Source organism: Neovison vison, chromosome 7 (genome assembly GCF_020171115.1).
Source record: "Neovison vison isolate M4711 chromosome 7, ASM_NN_V1, whole genome shotgun sequence".
NCBI classification, from domain to species: Eukaryota; Metazoa; Chordata; class Mammalia; order Carnivora; family Mustelidae; genus Neogale; species Neogale vison.
Genome location: NC_058097.1, coordinates 102,498,070 through 102,524,928, shown reverse-complemented (window position 1 = coordinate 102,524,928; position 26,859 = coordinate 102,498,070). Strand labels below are relative to the sequence as shown.

Here is a 26,859-nt window from a genome sequence, read left to right as displayed (position 1 = left end):
ACAGGACATGGAAGTGGAGATGATGGGCGGTGGTTACATGCCGCACAGGCCAGTCAGTCTACAGCTCCACAGGGAGAGCAGAGCTAGAAATCAGCATCTGAGAAGCAGGGAGGGAAGTGCACAACGCCAGGGAAGCAGGTAACACCGCCCAGGTGAACAGATCCGATAGCAGTGGCCCCCAGGGGGACTCTGAGGAGCTTCAAAGGGAACTTGAATGTGAGCTCTGTAAGGGGGGGGGGTCGTAGGTCTGCTTTGTCCTCAGGGCATCTCCAGTACCAGGAAGCTGTGCCAGGCATAGTTGGCGCTCAGTAAATTTGTTGATGAGGAGAGGGAGGGAGAATGGAAGAAATAGTCAAAAATACATGAGGAAAACAGGAGAGGTGGGGTCAGGGAAGAGAACATTTCAAGAAGGTGAGGACAACAGAGTCAAAAGCTAAAAGCAAATCAAACACATAAACCGGTTTATCTGGAGTCCAGTCACAGACGAAAGAACTCACCAGTTGTTCCTCAGGATTGACTCCTGGTTGAAGGAGGGCCAGGGGCCTCTCCTGCTCATCTTCGGGTAAGGATCCATTGAGCAGTAAGGCCTGAATAAGCACAGAAGCAGAAGGAAACCCGACTCCCATCAGATGACAGGAGTCCAGAGTTGAGCTTGCTAAGCTTATCCTAAACTGAAATCACAACTGAGCTTCCCATGGAAATCTCCTTGGTAATTATTGGTCCTTTGATACCTCCAATTTTTCATCTTGGGTCTCTCGGGAGTTCCTTTTATCAGGCCCACACTTAGGACCCTTTCATCTTCCTGGATGTGCCTGAATCCTTCCCTTCAAGGCTCTGTGGCCCCAGCTGCTCAAACTGAATTCTACTACCTAGAAAGTGAACTAAAAGAATTGCCTTTCCTTAGAGAAGTTTACTACAATGAATTATTTAAAACACATCTAGGGGCGCCTAGCAGGCTCAGTTTGTACAGCGTGTGACTCTGGATCTCAGGGTTGTGCGTTTGAGCCCCAGGATAGGTGTAGAGATTACTGAGAAGGAAAAAAAATCTTAAAAAAAAAAAATAACATTTAGAGCACTGACTTGGGTTTGTTGGATTTCTGTTTGTTTTAATAACTCTGAATTTTTACTCCCTAGGGCAACCTGTATAGAACAAGAAGGAAAACCTATTGACAGAGAGATGTCCTCCTCATTTCCACTCCCCACACCAGGCTTTGCTTTCACAGAGTGTGGGGGGGGTGGGTGGGGGAGGCACACTTACCCTGAAGGGGAGGAAGCACAGACCCTAGGGCCCTTCACAGACACTGACCATCCCAAAGCCCCGCTCTAATATTGTACAGCTGAACAACACGGGTTTGCACTGCACAGGTCCCACTGATATAAAATTTTTTTTTTTTTTTTACAAAATACATTACAGTTCTGAAAGCATATTTTCTCCTCCTTATGATTTTAATATTTGCTATTCTCTAGTTTACTTTAAGAGCACGGTATGTAATACCGGTAACAGTCAAAACAGGGGTTAATCAACTCTTTATGTTTTCGGTAAACCTTATGGTCAAGAGTAGGCTGTTAGTAGTTAAGTTCTGGGGGAGTCAAAAGCCATACACAGATTTTCAACTGTGCAGGGGGTTGGTGTCCCTAGTCACCTCCCCGACAAGTTGTTCAAAGATCAACGGTACTCATAATCTGTAACCTTATTCCTCAAGAAGACCCCCAAAACTGTATTCTTTAGCACTCACAAAACCTGAACTGCTCATGCAGGTAGGATTACGAGACCTATCAGCTCAGTGGAAGATTTAAGAGTGTATCCCCTTTTTATATTTCAATTCTGTCCCAATTCAATCAAGAGTTACAGAGGTTATGGGGCGCCTGGGTGGCTCAGTGGGTTAAATAAAGCCTCTGCCTTCGGCTCGGGTCATGATCTCAGGGTCCTGGGATCGAGCCCCGCATTGGGCTCTCTGCTCATCAGGGGGCCTGCTTCCTCCTCTCTCTCTGCCTGCCTCTCTGTCTACTTGTGATCTCTGTCAAATAAATAAATAAAATCTTTAAAAAAAAAAAAAGAGTTACAGAGGTTAAATCCCATCTCAGTAAATGTAACACTAATTACATCACAAATGCTGGTATACAAAAACTGTTTAAAATCAGCCACTGGTTGAAAATAAAAATAAGAATAAAATAAAATAAAAACAGCCACTGGTTGGTCTATCAAGCAGTAACTAATTATAAAATATTAGTAAATCAAATGAATTTGGCTATCCCCTGGAGCATGGCAAGAGGTGTAAGACCAGTATGACACCACAGGAAGCTAAGGAAGAGCAACATCATAGACACATTAACTCTGTTAGTGACAAATTGTTCAGTGGGCTCTAACTGAGGTACACTAATAAGTCATAAATCCTGGTCCTGCACCGAAAGAGTTAAGGAGCCCAGTGGATGCTGTGAGCCCCATTGTATTCTATAATGGAACTGAATTCTCATTGTGATCATGTGGCTGTGAATTAAAGCAACTCTGTTTGCAGGGAATATTAGGGTGCTGACTTTCTGCCTGTCAAATCTCTTCTCTTTCTGTCTAATCTGCCGTCGGATTTCTCCCAGACTGAAAAATGCAAACTAAACCGAAAGCCAAACTGATGGATATCTGTGCTCATATACTGCAAACCATCCTGGGAAAGAGCCGGTTGGGTGTAATCCCAAAGTTAGCACTCATTAATTAAACCAGTCCCTGGTGGAGTGGCAGATAAGAGATCTCAAAGGCAGACATTTAAAAAATAACAAAGCCAATGGGGAAAAATCAACAACTCTCCTTGGGAATGTTTAGGCAGTAAATGTTCCTCCAACCCTTCCCAGCTCCAGGGGCATACATTATGCAAACTGTGTCTCCCCAGCACCAATCTCCTTCTTTCTTTCGGCACCCTTTGTGTCCCCACCCTGCTGCTGGCTGGCTGGGAGCACGTCCTCCACCACCTACCGGCTGCCAGAGCCACTCACATAATGTGGGCTTTGTTTACGTATCCATAAATATCTGACAATTCAGAAGCAGGGCCGTTCCCAGCACGCACAGAAAGGAATATTCCTAGGCAATTTCAGGGTCATCAGCACATGACAAGGGCTCCCCCCAAAAACAGGGACAGATACACAAAGACAGAGGATGGGGGGGGTCACTCAGGGTAGGAATGAAGTCAATTGGGTTAGTCAGCCTCAGGGGGAGTATTGCCGAGCTGGCATGAAGGTATAGAAAAGACTGAAAGGGCTTTGTTGCTCAAAAGAAACCTGTTACCTGATCATTATAGCTTGGCAACCTCTTGCAAACGCATTAGGAGGGAGCTAAATCCCTCAGCTAGACTCAAATGGGGACCTGCCGCATTACTGGCCCTTGTGCTCTTCCTGAGAGAGAATTTCTGGGGACAAATTCTAGACTGTTCCCACTGCCAACCTCTGGCGAAGGCCCACAACTGCAGGTCCGTAGCTGTGGACAGGTGAGACCCGCCTATAAGCAAAGAGCCAGAAGAAGGGTTGGGTAGGGGTCCGTAATGGCTCCCAGGCTTGCAGAAATTCCAACAGCTGTGCAGCCAGCGAGAGTCCGCAAGGTCCATTTGGGAGCAAGCACGCACACAGAAAGAATTTTCTGCTCTTCGAGTACTACTCTGTCTAAACTTCCCATTCAACTCTGACATCATATGAAACTGAAAAATGATTTTCAACTGATTCTCGTGACTTAAAAATAAGCATCAATCGGTGACTGAGGACAAACCACACGGCAAAGAGCTACCTGTAATCCTGATATCATTTTCTTTGCTTCCTCCATTTCTTTTTCCAAATGTTCTTGTTGTTCCAACAGCTGTTCCTCCCATGAGGTCTCCAGGTAGGTTCCGGGGCTGCCCGGGCGCCAGTCTCGGGAGAACGGAGAGTCTGTCTCCTCTGCAAAATGAAAGGAGGGAGTACAGTTCATGCTGAAGAAGAGTTTCCAGCATAAAGTGTTCACAGTCCCCCGCGTTCACGGGTTCAGGTCACCTGCCTTCAGTGCCTGTCCACACGACGCAAACGGGACTCTCCACCAGGTGGGGCTGCGAGACATAAAGAACTGGCTATGAACTCGGGCTCCCGTAGCAGGGTGGTGGTGGGGGGGGGAGATATCCCCCGCAGAACCTTTAAGAAGTAATAAGATTCCCTCCTGGGGAGTCTTGGTATGGGACACACAGCCCCTACTCTTAATCCTCTGGAACTGGCATCCCTGAAGCTGGATTCTGCCAGGTACAAAGATAGGAGCTGCCAGTCACAATGAAAACCAAATTGCTGTAGAGCTTCAGAGGGGAGCCTCCAAGTTCATATTCCTTTGCCCGAAGCCCCTTTCACCTAGGATGCTGTGTGAGTCACGCAGGAACCAGACTAATGAGAGCACACGTGCACAAAGTATTCAATCTCGCTCCCTGGGTTCGTTTTATTTTCCTACCTTTACGGTCTCTTTGCTCTCATTTCTTTGTCTGTCTATTTTATCCCATCTAATTGTGTGCCCGGCTATTAAAAATGCATTCCGGAATTCAGAAGGGTACAAACTCTCGGAGTAAGTGTCTTCATTCATAAGCGTGAATGTAGTAAGGACAATTCCTCTGGGTTGCTGTAAAGATTGAATGAACTAAGCCATGCGCAGGGCTCCACGGTGCCTGACCCAGAGCTCTCGCTCAATAAATGCTCTCCCTCCCCCCGGCCCCAAGAGTGTCTGGATCAGTCACAGGACTGACTTCTCAGTGCTAATTCCAGGACTAGAGTCAAGAATTTAAGTCCGGTTTTTCTTCTGAGGGCTTCAGTTTCATTACAACCCTTACAGATGAATAAAACTCTATTGAAATCACATGCTTTGCTTCTTATATGCTTCCCTCTATGTTTACGTGAGGAAAAGGAGAGCCTGAAACAGAGGAAGTCTAAACAAAGGGGACCCTTTGTGGTTCCTTCTGTGGCTGTCACACCAGTGCCTAACGTAGTCCCGGTCTTTATACTCTCACAGACGCCTCAGCTCATACTGTATATTCTTGGTTCAAATGTAAGTCAAGGACTTGCTGAAATTATTTCTGTAACAGAGGGATAATAAAAACTGTTTACTTGAATGAGGCTTTGGATTGCCCCAAAGTCATATCCTAATTCACAGGCAGCCGGCAGAGGAATGGCCCATCTACATTGTTGTAAGATTTTTGACGGTTACAACATCCAAAGTGATGTTCTGCAAAAGGACAGCCATGTTCATTGGCTCAAAGGCATCAGAGTCCCTAGAGCTGACCCAGCACGCACAGACTACAGAGAGGGAGAAGGCCAGTGAGTTTACAGGCAGATAATCAGGACCCCCAAACACTTCAAGACGAGGGCTGGTCCTTGAGCCAACCCAGGCCCGCAGACAGATAGTACCTGTTCTGTTCTCTATTCCTTCAGCAGGAATCATCACAAAATCTGCCTTCTCCTCCGACTGAGTTATAATGGATTCGCTCTTTGCACTGTGGATAGGACTGGGTGAAGTCAGGCTGTGATGGAAGGAAAAGGAAGAGAAACAATGATTACGAACAATTTTCTTTTAAAGATTTGTTTATTTGGGAGAGAGAGCACAGTGGGGAGGGAGAGAAAGTCTGAAGCAAACTCTGTGCTTGGTGTGGACCTTGACGCAGGGTTCGATCTCATGACCCTGAGATCACGATCTGAGCCAGAACCAAGAGTTGGATGCTTAATCGACGGCCATCCAGGTGCCTCTGAGGAGTTGTTTAGAAGCCAACTGTCATAATTTATCCCAGAGACATGTTCTGATTATCTTACTCCTACTGTCCTACATAGTCCCCGGCCACAGTATGAACAAACATTTGTTGAATGAGTGCAGGATGAACTTACTGAAGGAATGAAATGAATGCTAAGTGCATGACCCAGTCTTAGGAAGTCTTTTCCACAGCAAGGCTGCCTCAAAGCCTGATTCACAAAGCACAGATTTACCAGGATGGGTAATCTAGCATCTTAAAAGAATGTTGAGTTTTATTTTGTTTGCTCTTTTTTTTTTTTTTTTTTTAACTTACCACTACCACCTGCTCTACCACCATTCCTGGGCCCAGATTCAAAGACTGATATAGTGTGTGTCTTAGTAGCTTTGGGAGCTGGAAGGAAAATCTACTCACAGAAACAAGCATCACCAGCAGAACAACATGGCAGATCAGCTCTAGGCTGATCTCAAAAGAGGGGACAATGCTGAGGGTGATTCACGGTGAGAAACTGCTGGGACTGTGGACAGTTGCCAGGCTGGGCAAAAAGGCAGTGACACATCAACAAGGACAGGAAGTGACAAGAAAAGGGGGAATCAGAAGGAAAAGGGGGAAAGACCTGATTGGGAAAGGGAAAGGTTTACTTGATTGGATCATCGAAGAGTTATTCGGATCCCTGCTATACTCTTTGCAAATTATCATCAGAAATCTGTCAACAATTCTTAAGTTCTGCTACAACTATGAGCCTTAGAGGGAACCACTGAGATTTTCAGGGAAGATGAATTTCAAAGCTGCAAAACAACAGCAACTCCACAAGACAAGATGGGAATGTGAGGCTGACATTTCCATCAGACAGGGAAAAGGAATCTGAAGGGCCTTTCTTCTTCGTACCGCACCTTGAGAACATCAGCTCTGAAACAATCTCAGGGGCTGTGGGGTCTCCAGGCCCGGCCCCCTCTCAGGAATTCTTTCCAAATCCATCACCCAGACAACAGTGAAAGTGTCTAAGACTCACTGACCCACTTAATGTGCCCCTGAAGTCTCCCAGGCTAATCCTCACAGCCTCGATCAGGAGTTAACGTTTTGTCTTCCTAGAAACCAGGATAAACAAGAGCTGAGCACAAGGGGTTGTATTTGGAGATTTCTAAAACCTCGAAAGCAGTTTGAGGACTAGTGTCTCTTCCTCTTCGTTGTCCCAAGTTTAAGGGCTTTGGTGGGAATGACCTCAACCACTAATACATTCTCATCCTTATTAGAACCTTAGAAAACAGTTTACAGTTTTTTGCTTCAAATTAAGGAAAGTCACTTAACCCTATCTATAGATCCATAACCGGAGCAGACAAGGGGTAGAAAGGTGGCGAGGAGCGGTATTTAGAAAAGATAATTGCTGATCCCTCTTTCCCCACTTAGGCCATCTGATTTCCAGGTCAACAGGAACGAACTGCTGGAAGAGCATTAGTGTAAGGGCATTCTGTCCTCCTAAGGATAGATTTATGAGTATTCAGGCCTCTGCATTCCCTTCCTACAGAAATGGGGACCCACTTGCAGAAAGAGACCTGTATTAGCTGCTCCTCTTTGAGAAATGATAAAATGACATTTCCTTAGCTGACAAGGTGCTATGGTTGACACGTTCCACTGCCGGCATTTGGCTGGACCAGTGGGTATGTGTGAGACGCATGGGGGTGGGGGTGGGAAGAGGAGTGTGAACCCAGGATGCTGGAAAACTGCTTGCCCGAAAGCAGGGACGCATGCTCAGCTCCACCTCCCCCCTCTTAAGTGAGTTGTCTCCCATATAAGGGCAGAAGGAGGCGGATGTCTGCATACCCAACCCCACTGGGGGAGTGGCAGAGCAGCCAAAGGAAAACAACATTTCGTTCTTGAATTTGAGGCTGCCAGCGAGTGAGGCCACAGAGAGGTAAGACCAGGAAACTAGGTGGCCAAGTCCAAAGAGAAGGACCCGTGGAAGAAAAACCCTGAGGCTCAGGTCAGAGCAGCAATCCTGCCACATCCCCAAGAACCTCCGATAGGAGGACAGAGCATTCAGTCAACTGCTTCAGGTCACAGAAAAGTATTTTAATGCTAATTAGTTAGGTGGCTTGGGCTCTTCCCGAGGAGCTCAGAACCCCGATTTTGTAAACAAGCGATGCCCCACCTGCCATCATAATCCCCTCAAATCAGGGAACTGACTACAAATAAGATTGGACTGATTGATTTCTTAATTCCCACAGGTCTGACATCTCTCCAGCTTAGGGTCAGACAAACGATCCCGCAGCAAAGTCCAGATCAGAGTAAAATCAATTTTTAGAAAATGGGTAATGGGTGATAAGAAAGCGTCCTGCTTACTCCTGAAGTGCCCTCCCACAGCAGAGACAGGACAAGGTGAAGGGCCGCTCCTCCCGCCCCCATGCTGGCTCCAGTTTCCTAAACCCAGCGTATCTTGTACTGATAATCCCAGACCATCAGCCTGTCCTTCGCAGCACAGCGCCCCCACCCATCCCGGTCCGTCTCTGGCCAAGAGCATCCTCGAGTCCTGGCCCTGCGCCCGCCCATGCCCCCCCTGACACCCACACCTCCAAAGCCCAAGTGGCTTCTGCTCACCATTTGACTTGCGTCCCTCCCATGGTCCCCCTCCTGGCTGCGGCTTCAGCGAGCCCGTTTCCCTGGGTGAAGCGGGAGGCTGGGAGTCACCGCGCTCCCGAATTCGGGCATGTCTCCCCGCGCTGGGGCCCGCAGAACCACTCCACGGGCAGGTCGGCTACCAGAGCCGCTGGCCCCGACCGCGGGAGAGAGTCGGAAGGGCAGAGAGGCGGGCGTCTCGGCCCCGAGGTCGGGGATGCTCCCGGGACTGAGGCGCGCGGTCCCGGCCGCTCAGACGCTGCAGCAGCCCGGCCTGGGCGGAAGCCGCCTCCCCTCGTAGGCTGCGGGTCCCTGGCGGCGGCATCGCGGCGGCCGCGCGGCTGCGGGCGTGCCCCCGGGCGCGGGCATCTCACCCCATCGCCCGCGCGGGGCAGCGCTGCCCGCGGCTCCCTCTGCGCGGTCGGGTCCCGGCGGCGAGCGTGCGGGCGCCCCCGGCTCCAAGCCACCTCCCGCCCCTCCCGCGCCTCCCGCCCCTCCCCTCGCCGCCCCCGCTTCCAGGCTGACCGCGCCGCGGGCAGCGCGGGGCTCCGACCCGGCACGGGCGGGGCGGGCTGGGAGGCCGAGCGGGAGCCCTGCGCTCGGGCGGGGGCGGGGCCGCGGAGGCCGAGCCCCGGGGAGGGGTCGGCACCCCGGGGCTGGAAACGCCCTTTCCGCACCGACCCCTCCCTTCGCGACTGCGGAGGTCGGGGCCGGTGTCACCCGGCTCCTCGTCGGAGTGGGGGGCCTGGCCGGGTGGAGACTCAGGGTCGCGCCCGGAAACCCTCCGAACGCCGTTCTCCTCCCACCTTCCCCCAGGCGTTGCATGTGTTCTCGTTTCCCAACTAGGGATCGTTCTGCGTGGACACAGTAGGAGGCCGGCCCGAGGTCTACGGAGCAACAGGCGGCCAGGAGCGGGGGGGGGGGGGGCACCTTTCCCATCTTATGAGCCGCTCCCCGTTCACAGTCACATCGCGAGGTCTCCAGCCCTTCATGGGTCACTGAGCCACGAGGTGACCTCCCCTGAGGAAGGGGGTGGGCGGGCAGAATGTTCCAGAGCCTCCTGGGTCCCGGGAGCTTACTGAGGAAAACCCAACTGACCCAGCATCCCAAAGATGTAAGTGAGACGTCAGCTTAGAAGAAAATGACAAAAAAGCAGGAAGGAGCGACAGACCGAGAAATGAGACTCATTACCTGACCCCTCTCCCAGAAAAAGGGTCACTGCCCACTGCAGCAGTGGACCCCGATTTCCAGGGGGTCTCTAATTCGCACTGTGTCACAGCCCCTATCCCAGTCTGAGTTCAACTGCCAGAAAGGAAGGAAGCAGGTGTTCTCAGGAAGACATCCAGACTTCTCTCCTCTAGCACTCGCTCTCTCTAGTGCGCTCTCTCTCCCTCCCTCTCTCTCTTTCTGTCTCTCTCTGTCTGGCTCTCTCTCATTTTAACTCTGGCAGGCACAAAAAAGTGAAAGGCCTGTAGCCATGCAGGAAGCAACAGATCTCATTATAAATGAAATGTCCTTTGACTCTCTATACCCAGTGATAGCCTAAGCAGCACGCAAGGAAGAAATGGTTCAGATTCTCATTACCAGCACACCTATTGCTCAATGGGTACAGGGTTTCCTTCTGGGGTGATGAAAATGTCTTTGAGCTGGACAGAGGTGATGATCACACAACATTATGAAGATACTAAATGCCACTGAATGGTACACTTTAAAATGCTTAGTGCCTAATTTTATGTTATGTGAATTTTATAAATAAAAAAGCAATTTACTAAATGTAAAAATTAAAGTTGAGTAAGTATTAATATACTGATACAATTATCAGTATATTAAAATGCTGGGAAGATTTCCATGTGAATGCAACAAATTAAATGGTCTATCAATCTAAGATGAAATTTTATGTGGAAAAGAAACAGTAAGAAAGAAAATAAATGCACTTCAAATATGTATAAGACAAAGAACAATTAGACTTAACTAGAACAGACTACACTGGGCTGGGGTAGGAGAGAAAAGGTCATAAGAGCATAAATTTTAAAAATGATTCAGCAATGAAATGAAGTTAGTAAATAAGTTGACATGATCTGGTATGTATTTTTAGGAGCCTGATTTACATGAGCCAGGAAAGTCATCTTTTTCTGCCACTACACTTGGCATCGATCAGGCTTTATTAGAGCAGTGTGTCCTGTTTCGGTCTTTGCACTTGGCTCTAAGCGCTACAGATGGCCGTTCTGCTAGACATCTTAGCCCACACCAATGCATACTAATCCGCCACAATTCCTGGCCCTATAAATGAAAGCTGAAAACATCCTAATGTTCTCAGACAACTCTGCTCAGTTTTTCCTCCTGTTATACGCTTGCTAGAACCTTCTCTGGCCACACTTAGCGTTCAGCTCAGGCATAGAGGCAGTACGATGGAACCAGCTGTCAGAAAGGCTGGCCACGGAGACCAAACCAGGGGCTGGGCCCTCCCGGCTGCCAGTCATGCCCCGCTGTGGACAGAGCTGAGCACTGGCACTCAGCTCCACGCAATGCTTCCCACTCACCACCCTCCCTACCTTCCAGCCAGCACAAAACTGCAAAGCAGTGAAGACAACCCCTTTAAAGTCAAACATAAACTGATGGAAAGAGAAAAGAGAGAGGAGCCTCACTGCCTGTCGTATTGCTACTTGAAGCTGAAAACTCCGAGATGTGCCCCCCCCCACCCCCAGGACGGTTACCTGGAGCAGCTGGACTCGGACGGGGACCTCTGCTGCCCTTCATACTGCTGCACCAGGGCCCGCACGCTCCAGTACGGATTCTCGATCTCCTCGTCCATGCTGCTGTTCCTAAAGTCGGAGGGCACCAGCAAAGAAGAGTGTGTCAGTCCTTCAGGTCAACTCCCGAGAACTAAGAGATGGCCACTCTCAGAGCGCTAAGGGGAGAAAGAGGAGGAAGGCCAAGCCCTTGCCTTAAAGACACCGGACACCCAGGAAGGAAACAGACCTAAACACAACTATTTGCACCAGGCTCTGCAACACCCAGGGTCCTGCCCTCTCCCAGAAGACATACAACCTCCAAAATGTTTCCTGCCATGACTCTTCAGGACAAGCTGGCTTGAGTATACATTCTAGAGAGACACTCCCCCAGATGACTTGGAACACTGCTCCCACATATCTCCCCATGAAGAAAACACACTGTGCCAAAGGTATATATTTAACATCCTGGGCACCAGGACAAAAAATTACAAATATGATTCTTTTACTTTCTTCTAACTGCAAAGTAAACATCTCTTTTGATAGGGTTTTCTGTCTTGGAGCGTCCTCTCTGACACCACACTCCAGGCTCTTTTCTGCAGTGTGGGGCTGTTTAGGTGACATGTCCATCTATCGGACGATATCATTTGCCACAAATAACAGAGAGAGGAACAAGATCCCATCCCCAGATTTTGACCCTTACCTCTGTCTGTATCGAAAGACATCCCGTCCCGACCGTGACATGTCATGACATACGTCAGCCAGAGCGGCCGCTGCTCCCTGGGCCACAGCAGTGGCACAGTGTGGCTGGTGACTCTGCAGAGAGGCTCTGGGGTCCCTTCCTTGGCTCACCGTCCTGTTGGAGCCAGGTTTGAAATGAGCTGCCAAGGCAAGGACCAGCCTCATGATAGACTTCAGGTTTCCTTCCACAATATCTGAGGGACAGAACAGACCCAGAGGTCCTAAGAGGGAGGCAGAGGGTTCATTCATTTAATACGTATTTGCTAGTGACACAGGTCTCTTTGTCCTCACAGAGCCATGTTCAACAGGAAGACAGAACGTTTAAAAGCAATCATAATGAAGTATGGTCATGTGTTATGGTGGAAGAACAGGATACTCTGGGAGCACAAAGTAAAGGCATCTTGTCCAGCCTAGAGGTCTCAGGGAAGGATTCCCAGGGGAAGTGAATTTTAAACTGAGACTTGATTGACAAATAGTGGTTCGTCAGGTGAAAGAGGAGAAGGAAAAGTGTATTCCAAGAAGAGGGAACAGCAAGTGTAAAGGTCTAGAGGGGAGAGAGAGCACAACCCACCAGAGCTGTGCTGTCCAACATGGAGGCCACTGGCCACATGAGGCTACCGAGCACTTAGAGGGGAGATTCTGAATTGAAATGTGCTCCAACGGTAGTACCTCACACAACAAAAGTCAGACTGAAACATATCTCATTAGACTTAGCACAAAAAATAGAAGGCACACTATCTCCTTCATAGCTGTTACATTGATTACATGTTGCACTGATAATATTTTGGATATACTGGGTTAAATAAAATGTTTTCTTAAAATTCATTTCTCCCATTTCCTTTTTATTTTAAATGTAGCTATTGGGATCTTTTCAGTTTCATGTAGGAGACTCGTGTTATATTTCTGCAGCACAGCACTGTGGCAGAGGAAACTGAAAACAGCACAGCGGGGTGAGGGGCTGAGTGCAGGGGTGCAGGTGAAGGGTGAGGCTGCAGGGGGAGAAATCAGAGGCCGGGTCAGAAAGGGCATGGCAAGCCCCAGGATGGACTTTGAATTTTCCCCTAAGGACCCACATGTGCAGAGCAGTAGCATGAGCTTATGTATTCTCAGAATTCTCAGAAACATCATTTTGGCTGCAGTGTGGAGAGCGGTGGGGAAGGAGACAAAACTCGAGGCAATGAGACTAATTAGGAAGCTGCTGCACTTCTCCAGGTAAACGACAATTATGTCCTCAATGGCAGTATTCCCTCAAGGTAGCTAACTTTAATGAGTCAGATCCCCAAGCCCACCCCTCAGGGGGACCAGAACAGAGACATTACGGCACTCCAAATTTTGCCCTAGAAAAAAAAACGCACGCAAAAAAACAATGTGATTGGAGCGCCTGGGTGGCTCGGTGGGTTAAAGCCTCTGCCTTCGGCTCAGGTCATGATCCCGGGGTCCTGGGATGGAGCCCCACATCGGGCTCTCTGCTCAGTGGGGAGCCTGCTTCCTCCTCTCTCTCTCTGCCTGCCCTTCTGCCTACTTGTGATCTCTGTCTGTCAAATAAATAAATAAAATATTTTTTAAAATATTAAAAAAAAACCAATGTGATAGATCTGGTGAAAGTTAAAATAAGGGAATGGGTAAAACTCCTATTTTTTTAGTTTCATAGCACTGCAAATATGCAAAGCTTGGAAAATGATTGATACCTTCTACAGGGCGCTCCCAATGGTCAAGTGTCTGCCCCACCTGAATGATCCCACCACAGAAAACACCAATAACCCAACATGGAAGGAAGGCTCCCTCTGGCTCTCATTCTCATTCTCAGTCTGGCAATCAGACCCAGAAACTGAAGCTGAAACAGAACCCGACCTACAAGCAATTCTAGAGAAACAGTGGGAGGGCCAGGGAACCTGGGTCTCTGGCCACCTAAACGATTGCTTCCTTACAGCTGGGCTCAATATGGACTGAGAAGTGTCCTCTTTGGGTTCTGCAGCTGTAAGAGAGGCTATGTACAGAGGTGCCAGAACCCCTTTTCATCTTGCCTGAAATATTCTGCAATATCGCCAAAATTAAAAGCTATAAACTGTTTTTCTTCGGAAAACTGAATGGAAAAATCTGTAGCTATTATGATTTGAAATAATTCTTGAGCATAAAACCCAAGGAACTTGAAAAACATAATCTGTCTTCATTTTTGATTACTTAAATTAGACACTGTAAAGTTAATATCCCAATCTTGTCATTTCTACTGTATTTTCTTCACACATACACTCAAGCAGACCTTTATTCAATTAAAATGAATCGAGAATGTCTATCTCCATCCAGGTTTTCAAAGCACTCAGATTTTGATGATTCCCCTGTCCCATGAGGGTAACTCTTTATGGATAAATGATATGATGCCATGGGCCTAATGCTATTCCAGTCTACTCAGAAGCCTCGGCTATACAATGGGTGGTTCTTCTGAACCTCATAATCACTGGGTAAAGCTGAGTGTACTCATCTCCCAAAGATGTGATGGGCCGCTGACCTTTAGCTGAAGTCTGGTGCATGCGAATCTTTTTGGAGGCCACAAACTGGAGCACTTTCTCCACATTATTCTTCATCTCCTGTTGGTTACTGGGAGCCAGCTGTACCCCCTTCAGTTTTTCTCCTGCTGTTAGAAGAGAGAAAACATAAGAAAGCTATAGGGAGGAACACTATCAAAGTTTCCTAACAGCCAGATACCAAGAAAGGGAATATTTGATGGAAAAGCTAAGATTACATATAAATATGCAAGTGCGTTAAGCCTTGGTGTTGATCATTTGGATGCGGAATAAGAAAGGAAGAGCCTTTTGGAGGGTTTTCAAAGCTGTACGCAGGGGCCTGGGAAATAACCGTGTGTATGCTTCCTCATTCAACAAATCCTCACTGAGCACCCACTGCATGCCTGGCATTGTTGTGGGCACCAGTGAAACAGACATGAACGACATGAACAGAGTCCCTTCCATTGCAGACCTTCTATCTGCAGGGATGACAGAGGACCAAGTGAACCAGTACATGTTTAATATAATTTCAGGCAGTGGTAGGTGCTGTGAGGAAAAATGAAGAAAAGCAGCATCATGGCCTCCCTGATAGTCTATGTGGGCAGAGACCTGAATAAAGTAAGAGATGTTAGGATCTGAGGAGGAAGCATTCCAGACTGAAGAACCACAGGTACAAACTCCAGGGTGCAGAGGGGGGCGCCTGGGTGGCTCAGTGGGTTAAGCCGCTGCCTTTGGCTCAGGTCATGATCTCAGGGCCCTGGGATCGAGCCCCACATCGGGCTCTCTGCTCAGCAGGAAGCCTGCTTCTTCCTCTCTCCCTGCCTGACTCTCTGCCTACTTGTAATCTCTCTGTCAAATAAATAAATAAAATCTTAAAAAAAACAAAAAATGAAAAACAAACCTCACACCAGGGTGGGAATGAGCTCAGCTTATCTGAGGAACAGCAGTGGCTGAAGTGGAGAGAGAAAGGGGAGTCAAATCCTAGGAGAAGGTCGACAGGTAAGCAAAGCCAGGTCATTTAGGGTCTGTAGATTAATAATCTGTATTTTAAAAAAGGACTCTATATGGACTCAGCTTACGTAGAGAGGAAACAGGGGGATTTGTTAGAAAATGAAACTAGTCAAGGCAAGGGTTAATGATGTTTTGGGCTTGACTGGAAAAGGCTGACAGGTGAGAAGTCAGGTATCGGGTAAAATTTTAATGTAAAGCAGATAGCACATGTGAAGGACTGTACAATATAGGAAGAAAAGAGAATAATTAAGGACAACTTCCACAGCTGGGTGAATGGTACCATCCTGTGTTACTTCAGAAGAAATCTGGAGGAGAGAGGAACTGGTAGGGAGAAGGACAGCCCAGGTTCTGATTAGGGCATGTGCAGTTAGAGCTGCACTTCAGACATTGGGGGCGCCATGTTGAACGTGAAGTTGATATTCATGTCTCAAACTCAAAGACAAGTTTAGAGCTAAAGTTACAGATGTGGGAAAAGATCACTTGGGGACAGAGAAAACACAAGGACTTCAACACTTAGAGGTCATGAAGGAGAAAAGCCAACAGGGCAAACGGAGGTAGCCAGTGAGGAAGGAGGGTCCTAGAAGCCAAGTAAAGACGGTGACTGGAGGAGGAGGGACAAACTGTGCCAGGTTCTGCTCAACTGAATAAAATAGGGGCTGAGGCCAAGCCACTGGATTTGAGAAGGCAAAGGTTGTAACCTGGACGAAAGCAGTTTCAGTGGAGGAATGGGTCAAAAGCTTGAAGACGGCATGTTAAAGAATGGGGACTGAGGTAGTGAATTCAGCGAGTCTTTCCATATACCAAAGTCACAATAAAATGCAGCATTTAAGAATCGGGGTTTTGGGAAACCAAGAATACATATTCATATTGTTTCCATATGCATAGAACATCTCTGGAAAGAAATGCAAGAAATTGCTAACACTGGTTGCTTCCAGAAAGAACACATCACTGGTGCGGCTGGAAAAAAGGCTTTTACATCCTTTTGTGGCTTCTGCATTTTCTATCTGATTATATTTTCAAGTATAATCCACTCAAATCAGTGAAAATGAGGGCTCGAAATGAACTTTGGAATTAAAATAGATCTAGTTTTTTACCTCTCCTTTGCCACAGTACAGTTACATGGCCTTGGAAAGTTGCCTAGCCTTTCTGAACCTCATAAATGAGTAAGGCGGTAGTACTCATCTCATCCCCACAGCATAAATCATCTGAAGTAGCTTAGTACAATCCTCGATACATTCAAAGTGCTCAATGAATTTATTTATTCATTTTTATAAATCTTCTAAGCTTAGTTTCCTGAAAATGGGGATGACAGTATCTGCTTCTCAAGGGTTGATAATGAAATGAAATGAGATAAAAAGTGTTCAATAATGGCAGCTCTAACTATTACCATCATTATTATTATAAAGGAGTGCCCTGATAAATCCATAAGCTGGCCCATGGAGGTAGCAAACCGGGCTCTTTCCATGTCACGTGCAAGCCCGCATCTCTCAAGGACTAAGCAAGGTCAGCTGATTAACAGAACAATAAATGCCAGAGGGCCTATTATGTGCCAGGCACTTGGGTAGGAGTTGTGGAAACAAACAAACAAAAAAAACTACACTGTACCTGCTCTTAAAGAGCTCAGTCTACAGGGGAGAGACAGGAAAACAGTTACTGCTCAGCAAATGGCAATACTGTCATGATAACAGCTGTGGACAAATGCTGTGGACACAGGGTACACTGTCCTCCAGTAAGAGCGGCTAGCAACAGCTCCAGGGCTCCCTGAGGACGAGCCTTTTCGTGGGACGATATGGGATTGTCACGGAGGGCTCCTTTTGCTGGCCTGACTACTATTTTCTTTTCCAGCCTTGGTTTGGACATCAGTTCTTCTGGCAAGCCATCCCTGAACCCGAGGACTGGATTGGGTGCCTCCATCCACCCATGTGCTCCTCTCTGTCCTTACCCCATCGGAGTCCTAAGTATATGAATGGAAATGCATTCACTTTCCAGTGTTTCCAACTAGCTTGGGACACTCCTGAGAGCACAGACTGTGCTCACAGTCACACTGCCGGAGCATAATACGGCGCCCAGCACACAGAGTTTGCTGACTCATAAATAAATGAATTAACGTTGGGCAAGTATGTTAAAACCTTCTATACTTCCATTTCCGTATATTACAAAGCAGCGGCAAACTGCTCTGAAGGGCATGTGGAGGATAAAGAAGGCATGTTCTGGCATCAGAGCCCAGGGCCAACTGACCAACGATTTCGATGAGATATGCCAGGATCACCCCATCCCGAAGATCCTGTCGCAGGTCCTGCACCGGCTTCACTGCTGGCCTCTTCTTGAGCTGTGCATTCACCCAGGCCACATAAGCCTGCAGCTGTTGCTGGAAAAATCAAAGAAATAAGAGAAAGTTTGCACATTATTGTTCTCCTTTGCCCCGTGCCTTCTAAGGCAGCATTTGAGAATGGGCTCTGGGGGGAAATCTATATCCAGAGGGAGGAGGAAGTTTCAAGGAAAAAAAAGAGGACGGTCAGACAGGGAGCATGTTCTAAAAATTTCTGGTTTTATGCTAATCTTCAGGGAAAGCTACCCGCTGACTTGCTAGCAGGGTAGACACCGATAAGAAGATGAGCGTTTCAATGACAATGACTCCTGTTTCCTTGTGTATTCTCTGTTTACCAGGAATGAGGCCCGGCAAGAAGCAGAGCCAGTTTTGGGTGTAATCACTGCTGCCAGAAGCACACAGCGCTGCACAGGAATAATCACTTGTGTTTCGAATGCACAATAGACAGTGATACTCAGAAGACTGGTCTTGGGGGACCAAGAATAAACAGCAAACCTGCTCAGAACTGCCTCTCCCATTGCTCTTCACAATGAGACTTAACTGAAATCATCTCAGGGTCAACCCAAGATTTATTCTCCTGAGCCCATAATCCTGGGATTGCTACAGTTAGTGTTAATCCATACTTTGTTCTGTCAAAGAGGATCTAGTTGCCCAAAACCTGCACAAAGAAGGAAAAGAAAAGGCTTTGGTGAGCAGTAGCCTGAAGACTTGGGTAGGGGGGATAGAGAACTTTCATTTGTGAGACTAAGCCAGCCAGTATCATCGGAAGCCTGATGGGCCCAGACAGGGACCTAAAACCCATCCCAGCCCTCGGATAACCTGACATATTCCATTTTCTCCCTTACACAAAGCTCACAGTCAGGGGTCTATCCCAACTATGCATTTGTTCTGAAGATGGGCACTAAGTATCAAAATAGCACATAAGAACATCCCAGAAGCAGCATCAGTTCTGTCTGGTTTCTGCAGAAACCCAAGACCCCGAACCTAAAAATCAGGTTCAAGGGCTAATGGGTATTAAGTTACAGTCTGGTTAAAGAACACTTGATTTCTAGGGGCGCCTGGGTGGCTCAGTGGGTTAAAGCCTCTGCCTTCGGCTCAGGTCATGATCCCAGAGTCCTGGGATTGAGCCCCACATCAGGCTCTCTGCTCGGCAGGGAGCCTGCTTCCTCCTCTCTCTCTCTGCCTGCCTCTCTGCCTACTTGTGATCTCTCTCTGTCAAATAAATAGATAAAAATCTTTAAAAAAAAAAAAAAAAGAACACTTGATTTCTAAGCCGCAAGTACCTCATCAATGAAATGATGTTGGAAAGTACTCACTGCCTGCTTCCTGAGCTTAAATGAAATCTTCAGTATTTTCTCTGTGTCGATTTGTGGGAATAAATGCAGTCTTTGTAAAACAGCACTAAGCTGTTGACCAACTGCAGGAAGTGCCCTCTCAGCGGGGGGCAGCGGAGGGGAGGAACCCAATACCTACCTGAACTTTACACCAGTTTTGGTGTTTGATGTGTGTTTTATTGTATTAATGAATGGACCTGCCACACAGCTGATGTCATTATTATTCTCATCATTATCACCATCTATGTAATTCTCACAAAAGCACTGAAGGGTCAGTGTCCTCTCCATTCTCTGGATGAAGTTCAGAGAAGTTATGTAACTTCCCCAAGGTCCCCAGCTAGGATGGAGCAGATATGGCATTGAAACACAGTAAGTGTGGTCCAAGCATTGACCAAGGACTTTGTGCTGTCCAGCTCAGTCCACACCTTCTGCCTGATATGGGCCAGGCTCCCGCCCAGACTCTGCTCCCCCTCTCCTACTCCGCTGCCACAACACTGTGGGAGGCAGACCAAGCAGGCAAAAGGGAGCCTCTGCAGTAAACCACTCTGCTCTGGGGAAAAGGAGTTAAGACATCTGGGATCTCCCCACCTGGGTCACATATAAAACTAACCAAAATAACACCCAATAGGAATGAGGACAGTCTCTTCAACCACAAACAGTGCTGGGAAAACTGGGCAGCCACATGTAGAAGAACGAAACTGGACCATTCTCTTATACCACACACAAGATAAATTCAAAGTGGATGAAAGACCTAAATGTGAGACAGGAATCCATCAAAATCCTAGAGGAGAACACAGGCAGCAACCTTTTCAACCTCGGCTGCATCAATTTCTTGCTAGATACATCTCCAAAGGCAAGGGAAACAAAAGCAAAAGTGAACTGCTGGGATTTCATCAAGATAAAATGCTTCTGCACCAGGGTGCCTGGGTGGCTCAGTCGTTAAGCTTCTGCCTTGGGCTCAGATCATGATCCCAGGGTACTGGGATCTAGTCCTACACTGGGCTCCCTGCTCTACAGGAAGCCTGCTTCTTCCTCTCCACTCCTTCTGCTTGTGTTCCCTGTCTCACTCTGTCCCTCTCTGTCAAATAAATAAATAAAATATTTAAAAAAAAAAAAAAAAAAAAAAAAGCTCTTGCACAGCAAAGGAAACTATGGCCAAACTATGTTAACAGCCGAGATGGCCATGGACAGACAAATGGCTAAAGAAGATGGGGTGTGTATATACAATAGAATATTACTCAGCCATCAGAAAAGATGAATACTTACCGTTTACATCAACATGAATGGAACTGAAGGGGATTATGCTGAGTGAAGTAAGTCAATCAGAGAAAGACAATTATCATGTGGTTTTACTCATATGTGGAATACAAGAAGCATCAACAAAACTAAAAGGCAACCTACAGAATGGGAGAACTTATTTGCAAATGACATATCAGATAAAGGGCTAGCGTCCAAGATCTATAAAGAACGTATCAAACTTAACACACAAAAAACAAATAATCCAATCAAGAAATGAGCAGAAGACGGGACGCCTGGGTGGCGCAGTTGGTTAAACGACTGCCTCCGGCTCAGGGCGTGATCCTGGAGTCCCGGGATCGAGTCCCACATCAGGCTCCCAGCTCCATGGGGAGTCTGCTTCTCCCTCTGACCTTCTCCTCGCTCATGCTCTCTCTCACTGTCTCTCTCTCTCAAATAAATAAAATAAAATCTTAAAAAAAAAAAAGAAATGAGCAGAAGACATGAATAGACATTTCTCCAAAGAAGACATACAAATGGCCAACAGACACATGAAAAAAATGCTAAACATCACTTCGCATCAAGGAAATACAAATCAAAACCACAATGAGATACTTCCCCACACCAGTCAGAATGGCTAAAATGATCAAGTCAGGAAACAATAGGAAACAACAGGAAACAAATGATCAAGTCAGGAAACAATAGATGTTGGCAAGGATGTGGAGAAAGGGAAATCCTCTTACACTGTTGGTGGGAATGCAAGCTGGTATCAGTCACTCTAGAGAACAGCATGGAGGTTCCTCAGGAAGATAAAAAATAGAGCTACCCTAAAACCCAGCAATTTTACTACTAGGTATTTACCCCAAAGATACAAATGTAGTGATCCGAAGGGGCACGTGCACCTCAATGTTCATAGCAGCAATGTCCACAGTAGCCAAACTATGTTAAGAGCCGAGATGGCCACGGACAGACAAATGGCTAAAGAAGATGTGATGTGTATATACAATAGAATATTACTCAGCCATCAGAAAGGATGAATACTTACCGTTTACATCAACATGAATGGAACTGGAGGAGATTATGCTGAGTGAAGTAAGTCAATCAGAGAAAGACAATTATCATGTGGTTTTACTCATATGCGGAATACAAGAAGCAGCACACAGGATCATAGGGGAAGGGAGGGAAAACTGAACAGGAAATCATCAGAGAGAGACAAATCATGAGAGACTCTTAACTGTAAGAAACAAACAGGGTTGCTGGAAGGGAGCTGGGTGGGGGATGGGGTAACTGGGTGATGGGCAGGAAGGAGGGCACGTGATGGGATGAGCACTGGGTGTTACACACAACTGATGAATTACTGAGCTCGACATTTGACGCTAATGATGTACTGTATGTTGGCTAACTGAATTTAAATAATAATTTAAAAAACCTCTCCTAACCAATCTCCCTGTGCCTAATATCATCTTCAACACACCTGCCACACATTCCTGTTTCAGATCCTTCACTGGCCTCTTTTTTTTTTTATTTAATTTAATTTATTTATTTGACAGAGAGAGAGAGAGATCGCAAGTAGGCAGAGAGGCAGGCAGAGAGAGTGGGAAGGTTCCTTGCTGAGCAGAGAGCCCGATGTGGGGCTTGATCCCAGGACCCTGAGATCATGACCTGAGCCGAAGGCAGAGGCTTAACCCACTGAGCCACTCAGGCACCCCTTCAGTGGCCTCTCTTAACAAGACAAAACCCAACCTCCTTAGCTGCACTTAGTTTCATGTGCTGGCTGCTACCTCTTCCCCAGCTTTACTCACCATCCCCTCAGCTGCCTGCCCCATTTCAGTTCATCCAAACCACACACACTGCCCCAAATGCACAGAGCCATCCAGCCACTCTCCCTCCCTGAGCTTGGTGCCTCCTCTTAAGGCTCAGCTCGGGCATCACCTTCTCCAGGAAGCCTTCCCTGACTCTCCCACACACTTCAGCTCTGGTCTCCTTGAGGATGTCCTATGTCACACAGGGCTCTGAGAGCACCAGCCCAACCTGGGCCCATAATTTGGGGCTTGGGGACGGGTGGCAAAGGGGGGCAGTGAGCTCAAAGGAGCTCAGGTCTGAACCATGCTCTGTGCAGAATTATTGGACTCTAGATTGACAGGGGCATGACAAATGTTTGAGTCGGTGAATCATTTGTCACATTTCATCAGCCGAGACTTAAAGCGACTGCAAAAGTTAATAATGCAGGGGCAGACGAGAACAAATGGTACACGTTAGGCCACGATCATTTCTACTTGAGTAACCACAGGCTTCTGTTGGCTATTGAATAGAAGTCCTGTCTGATGCAAAACTGATCAGAGGTTCTAATAGTACTTTTCAAGCACATTAATCTCAGCTCTGGTCTTTCAACAAAAGAGGATTCTACAGCATGAACGATAATAATAGTCACCACTGTTCTCAACACCCACTCTATGTCAATAATTAGGCTAGGTCCCTCATTCATGCATTCATTTATTTATTTAGTAAATTCTATACCCAATTTGGGGCTGGAACCCACAACCCCAAGATCAAGAGCCACACGCTCAACTGACTGAGCCAGCCAAGTGCCCCTCTGCTAGGTCCCGGGAACACATTTTTCCTATGCTAACCTGCCGGGGAGATATTACTTTTGCTAATTGGAGACTGAGACTCCAAAAAGGTGAAATAACTTGTTCCAGGTCATGCAAACAGTAAACCATGACTATGATTCGAACTCCCAAGCCAATGTTCTTTTCACCAGACCACACTATTGCCTAAATAAATGCATCCCTGAGGTTTCAGTGACTCTCCCTCAAACTCTCAGAATGGAAGTCACCATAGTCGAAACCAGTTTCTCCTCCGCATCCACTGCTTGGGTCCCTCGAGTAATAATCTACATGAAGCCGTTATCTACTACTCCAAGCATGTCCCCCAGGCCAGCAGCATCAGCATCACCTGGGACTCTCAGGCTCCAGCCCAGGCCTACTCAATGAGGACCCATACTTTAAACAGAGCTCCTCGTGATTCATAGGCACATTGAAAATTGAGAAGCACTGTTCCCATCCCTGGATGTGCATCAAGATCACAATGGAAGATCTTAAAAAACACAGACATGTAGACATTACCCCATCAAATTCTCTCCAGGGTTTGTTCGTTTGTTTGTTTTAAGATTTTATTTATTTATTTGACAGAAAGATTACAAGTAAGCAGAGAGGCAGGCAGAGAGAGAGGAGGAAGCAGGCTCCCTGCCAAGCAGAGAGCCCGATGCGGGACTTGATCCCAGGACCCTGAGATCATGACCTGAGCAGAAGGCAGCGGCTTAACCCACTGAGCCACCCAGGCGCCCTCTCTCCAGGGGGTTTAACTTAGAAAGCCCCCCCCCAAGTTCCATCATATGATTCTTGTAGAGTCAAACTGAGTCTTCTAGCAAAACACTCCAGTTCCCTTGACCAAGGGGTTTCCTACACCCTGATTACCCATCAGAAGCACCAGTAAAGCTTCTTAAAAATACTAATGTCTGGGGCCCACTATACACCATTCAGAATTTCTGAGAGTAGGGCCTAGGCACATCAGTATTCCTTAAGTGCTCCTACATACATCCAGAGTTTTGAGCCAAGGTCAACATCCCTTACATAAAATGGTTTCAAGTACTATTGCTCTTCTGCCTAAATCTCTCTAACACCAAGACATCTAGAACCTAACATAATACTCTGGGAACTAACAGGAGGAATGAAGATTCCTCATTCTAGACATTTCTCTCTTCTTTTTCTTCTTCCTTGGCCACCAGAAAACACTATTGACCCACACTAGGGGCTTATTAAAAACCCCTAAGTATTATTATTTTTTAATATTTTATTTGAGAGAGAGAGAGAGTACAAGAGGGGGTAGGGTCAGAGGGAGAAGCAGACTCCCCAGTGAGCAGGGAGCCCAATGTGGGACTAGATCCTGGGACTCCAGGATCATGACCTGAGTCAAAGGCAGTTGCTTAACCGACTGAGCCACCCAGGTGCCCATTTTTATTTTATTAACTGTTTTTTTCGAAATAATTCCATACTTACATGAAAGTAGCAAAAATGGTACATAAAGTTTCCCAATACCCATCATTTCCTAGCTTCCCCAAATGTTTACATCCTACAGAACGAGTGTGTAAGATCAGAACACGTCATTCATACTAACATAAAACCATTAACTAATCTCCAGACCTTATTCAAATTTCACCAAATTGTCCCACTGTCCTTTTACTGTTCAAGATCTCACACTACGTTGAGCCACCCCGTCTGTCTTGTTGGTCTCCTCCAATCTGGGACAGTTGCTAAGTCTTTCTCTGTCTTTCATGATCTTGACAGTTTTGAAGAATATTGCCCAGTTACTCTGTACAGTGTCCCTCAGTTTAGGTTTGTCTGCAGTTTCTTACTGATTAAATTAAATTTATGGATTTGGGGCAAGAATAACACATAAGTCATACTGTACCCTTCCCACTGCACCATATCAACAGGCACATGATGCCAGTACATCACAATACAAAATTAATTGGGATCAAATGGTTAAGGTAGGGTCTGCCAGGTTTCCCTACTCTAAAGTTGCCATATTCCCCTTGTAATTGGTAAGTATCCTGTGGGAAAATGGAAATATCCTTTTTCTCATCATCACCTTATCTGTCCATTTTAAATTGAACATCGATTTTTCATTCCTGAAAAATCATTGAGTTTTCCTGATTGATTACTATGACGTTCCCCAAATGATGATTTTCTAATTCCACCATTCCTTCTACAAGTAGTAATTGGAATTCCTAATATGAGGAGCTCTCCCTTCCCCCCCTAATAACTTATTTATGTCAGTATGAGCTCATGGGCATTTATTTCACTTATATTTATTTACTTATTATGTTAATCCATTACTTCATTATTTATTTTGTTACTCAAATTGGAATGAATGTCTTCTGTATCCTTTTCATATGCTCCATTTACTTTTTAAGAAACTGGGGTAAAGGGTGCCTGGGTGGCTCAGTGGATTAAGCCTCTGCCTTCGACTCAGGTCATGATCTCAGAGTCCTCGGATCGAGTCCCACATTGGGCTCTGCTCTGCAGAGAGCCTGCTTCCTCCTCTCTCTCTCTACCTGCCTTTCTGACTACTTGTGATCTCTCTGTCAAATAAATAAATTCTTTAAAAAAAAAAAAAAAGAAACTGGGGTAAAAATAAATAAACTGTGGTTAAAAAAACATAACATAAAATTTGTCATCTGAACTCTTTTTGAGTGTACAGTTGAGTAATGTTTAGTATAGTCACACTGTTGTGCATTGAATCTACAGATTTTTCTCATGTCGCACAACTGAAACCCTGTTTCCATTAAACAACAAATTCGATTTTTCCCTCCTCTCAGGCCCTGACAACCACCTTTCTATTTTCTGTTTCTATGAATTTGAATAGTTTAGATAACTCAAATACAGGGAAACATACAGTACTTGTCATTTTGCGATTGGCTTATTTCACTTAGCATAATGTCCTCAAGGTTCATCCATGTAGTTTCATGTGTGTGAACTTCCTTCCTTTTTCAGACCGAATAATATCCAAAAGTAAGTTTATACCACATATTGATTATCCATTCATCTGTTGGTGAACACGTGGATTGATTCCACCTCTTGGCTCTGGTGAATACTGCTGCCAAGAAAATGAGTGTGCAACACTGATCGTTAAGACCCCATTTTCAATCCTTTTGGACACAAACCCAGAAGTAGGACTGCTGGATCATACAGCCTGATCATATTTCTTGAACACTTCCTTACTTTCTGGCATCAGAAAATATTCTATACTCCTCATCTTGTACTTTCTCTGCCCAGCTCTGGAATCAGCTATTTCTCTAAAGAACCCCAGTTCTTTCTACTGGAGAATAGCTTTTAGAAACCAGACTTTGGGCATGAGATGTGCTCATTATTACTGGGGTAACATTCTTGATCCTCATAGTAGCAGAGTAGGAAACAGGTATATGTACACACACACACACACACACACACACACGTCTATATCGACTTAGCTTGACAAAGAGACATACCAGGAATCATAGCATAAATTATACTGATCCGTCCTCTAACCCAACCCTCAGAATTCCCTCCTTCCTGTCCCTTTTCTTTATTATAACTCCTTTCTCCCAGTGAGAAACTGGACTCTTACTCTCCACTATAAATTTATTAATTAATGTTCGCTCAATTCTAGAGAACACATAAAATAGTGTCAGACTTGCCAACTCTTACCTTGTGAAAGATTACTTTACTAACCATAATATAGTATTTATGCATAGTTCTTTTTGTCTTTATCTTAACAGTATGAGTCAAAATACTGATTTGAAAGTCACTTAGGTTCCTTCTTCTCCACCCCCACTGGTGTGGTTCTGTTCTCTGTAGTATAGTTTGGTTTGTTTCTTTCTTTCTTTTTTTGTTTTTTTAAATATTTTATTTATTTACTTGACAGAGAGAGATCACAAGTAGGCAGAGAGGCAGGCAGAGAGAGAGAGGAGGAAGCAGGCTCCCCGCTGAGCAGAGAGCCCGATGTGGGGCTCGATCCCAGGACCCTGAGATCATGACCCGAGCCGAAGGCAGCGGCTTACCCCACTGAGCCACCCAGGCGCCCAAAAGTTTGATT

The 26,859-nt window shown here is 46.3% G+C and overlaps 1 protein-coding gene across 5 annotated transcripts in view; it reads right to left on the bottom strand.

Moving 5' to 3' along the window:
- The window catches only part of DIXDC1 (DIX domain containing 1), a 73,150-nt gene that overhangs the window by 20,308 nt on the left and 25,983 nt on the right, over positions 1–26,859 (bottom strand). For 3 of the 5 annotated variants that reach the window (XM_044257805.1, XM_044257804.1, XM_044257807.1), the window contains 7 exons: positions 17,563–17,692; positions 14,319–14,444; positions 11,775–12,006; positions 11,057–11,164; positions 5,395–5,507; positions 3,767–3,915; positions 498–587 (listed from right to left, as the gene is read on the bottom strand). In XM_044257805.1, the coding sequence (XP_044113740.1) occupies positions 498–587; positions 3,767–3,915; positions 5,395–5,507; positions 11,057–11,164; positions 11,775–12,006; positions 14,319–14,444; positions 17,563–17,692 (948 nt within the window). Of the gene's footprint in view, positions 1–497; positions 588–3,766; positions 3,916–5,394; positions 5,508–8,324; positions 8,699–11,056; positions 11,165–11,774; positions 12,007–14,318; positions 14,445–17,562; positions 17,693–26,859 lie in introns of those variants that run through there. The other 2 variants (XM_044257806.1, XM_044257808.1) reach the window with 2 other exon arrangements.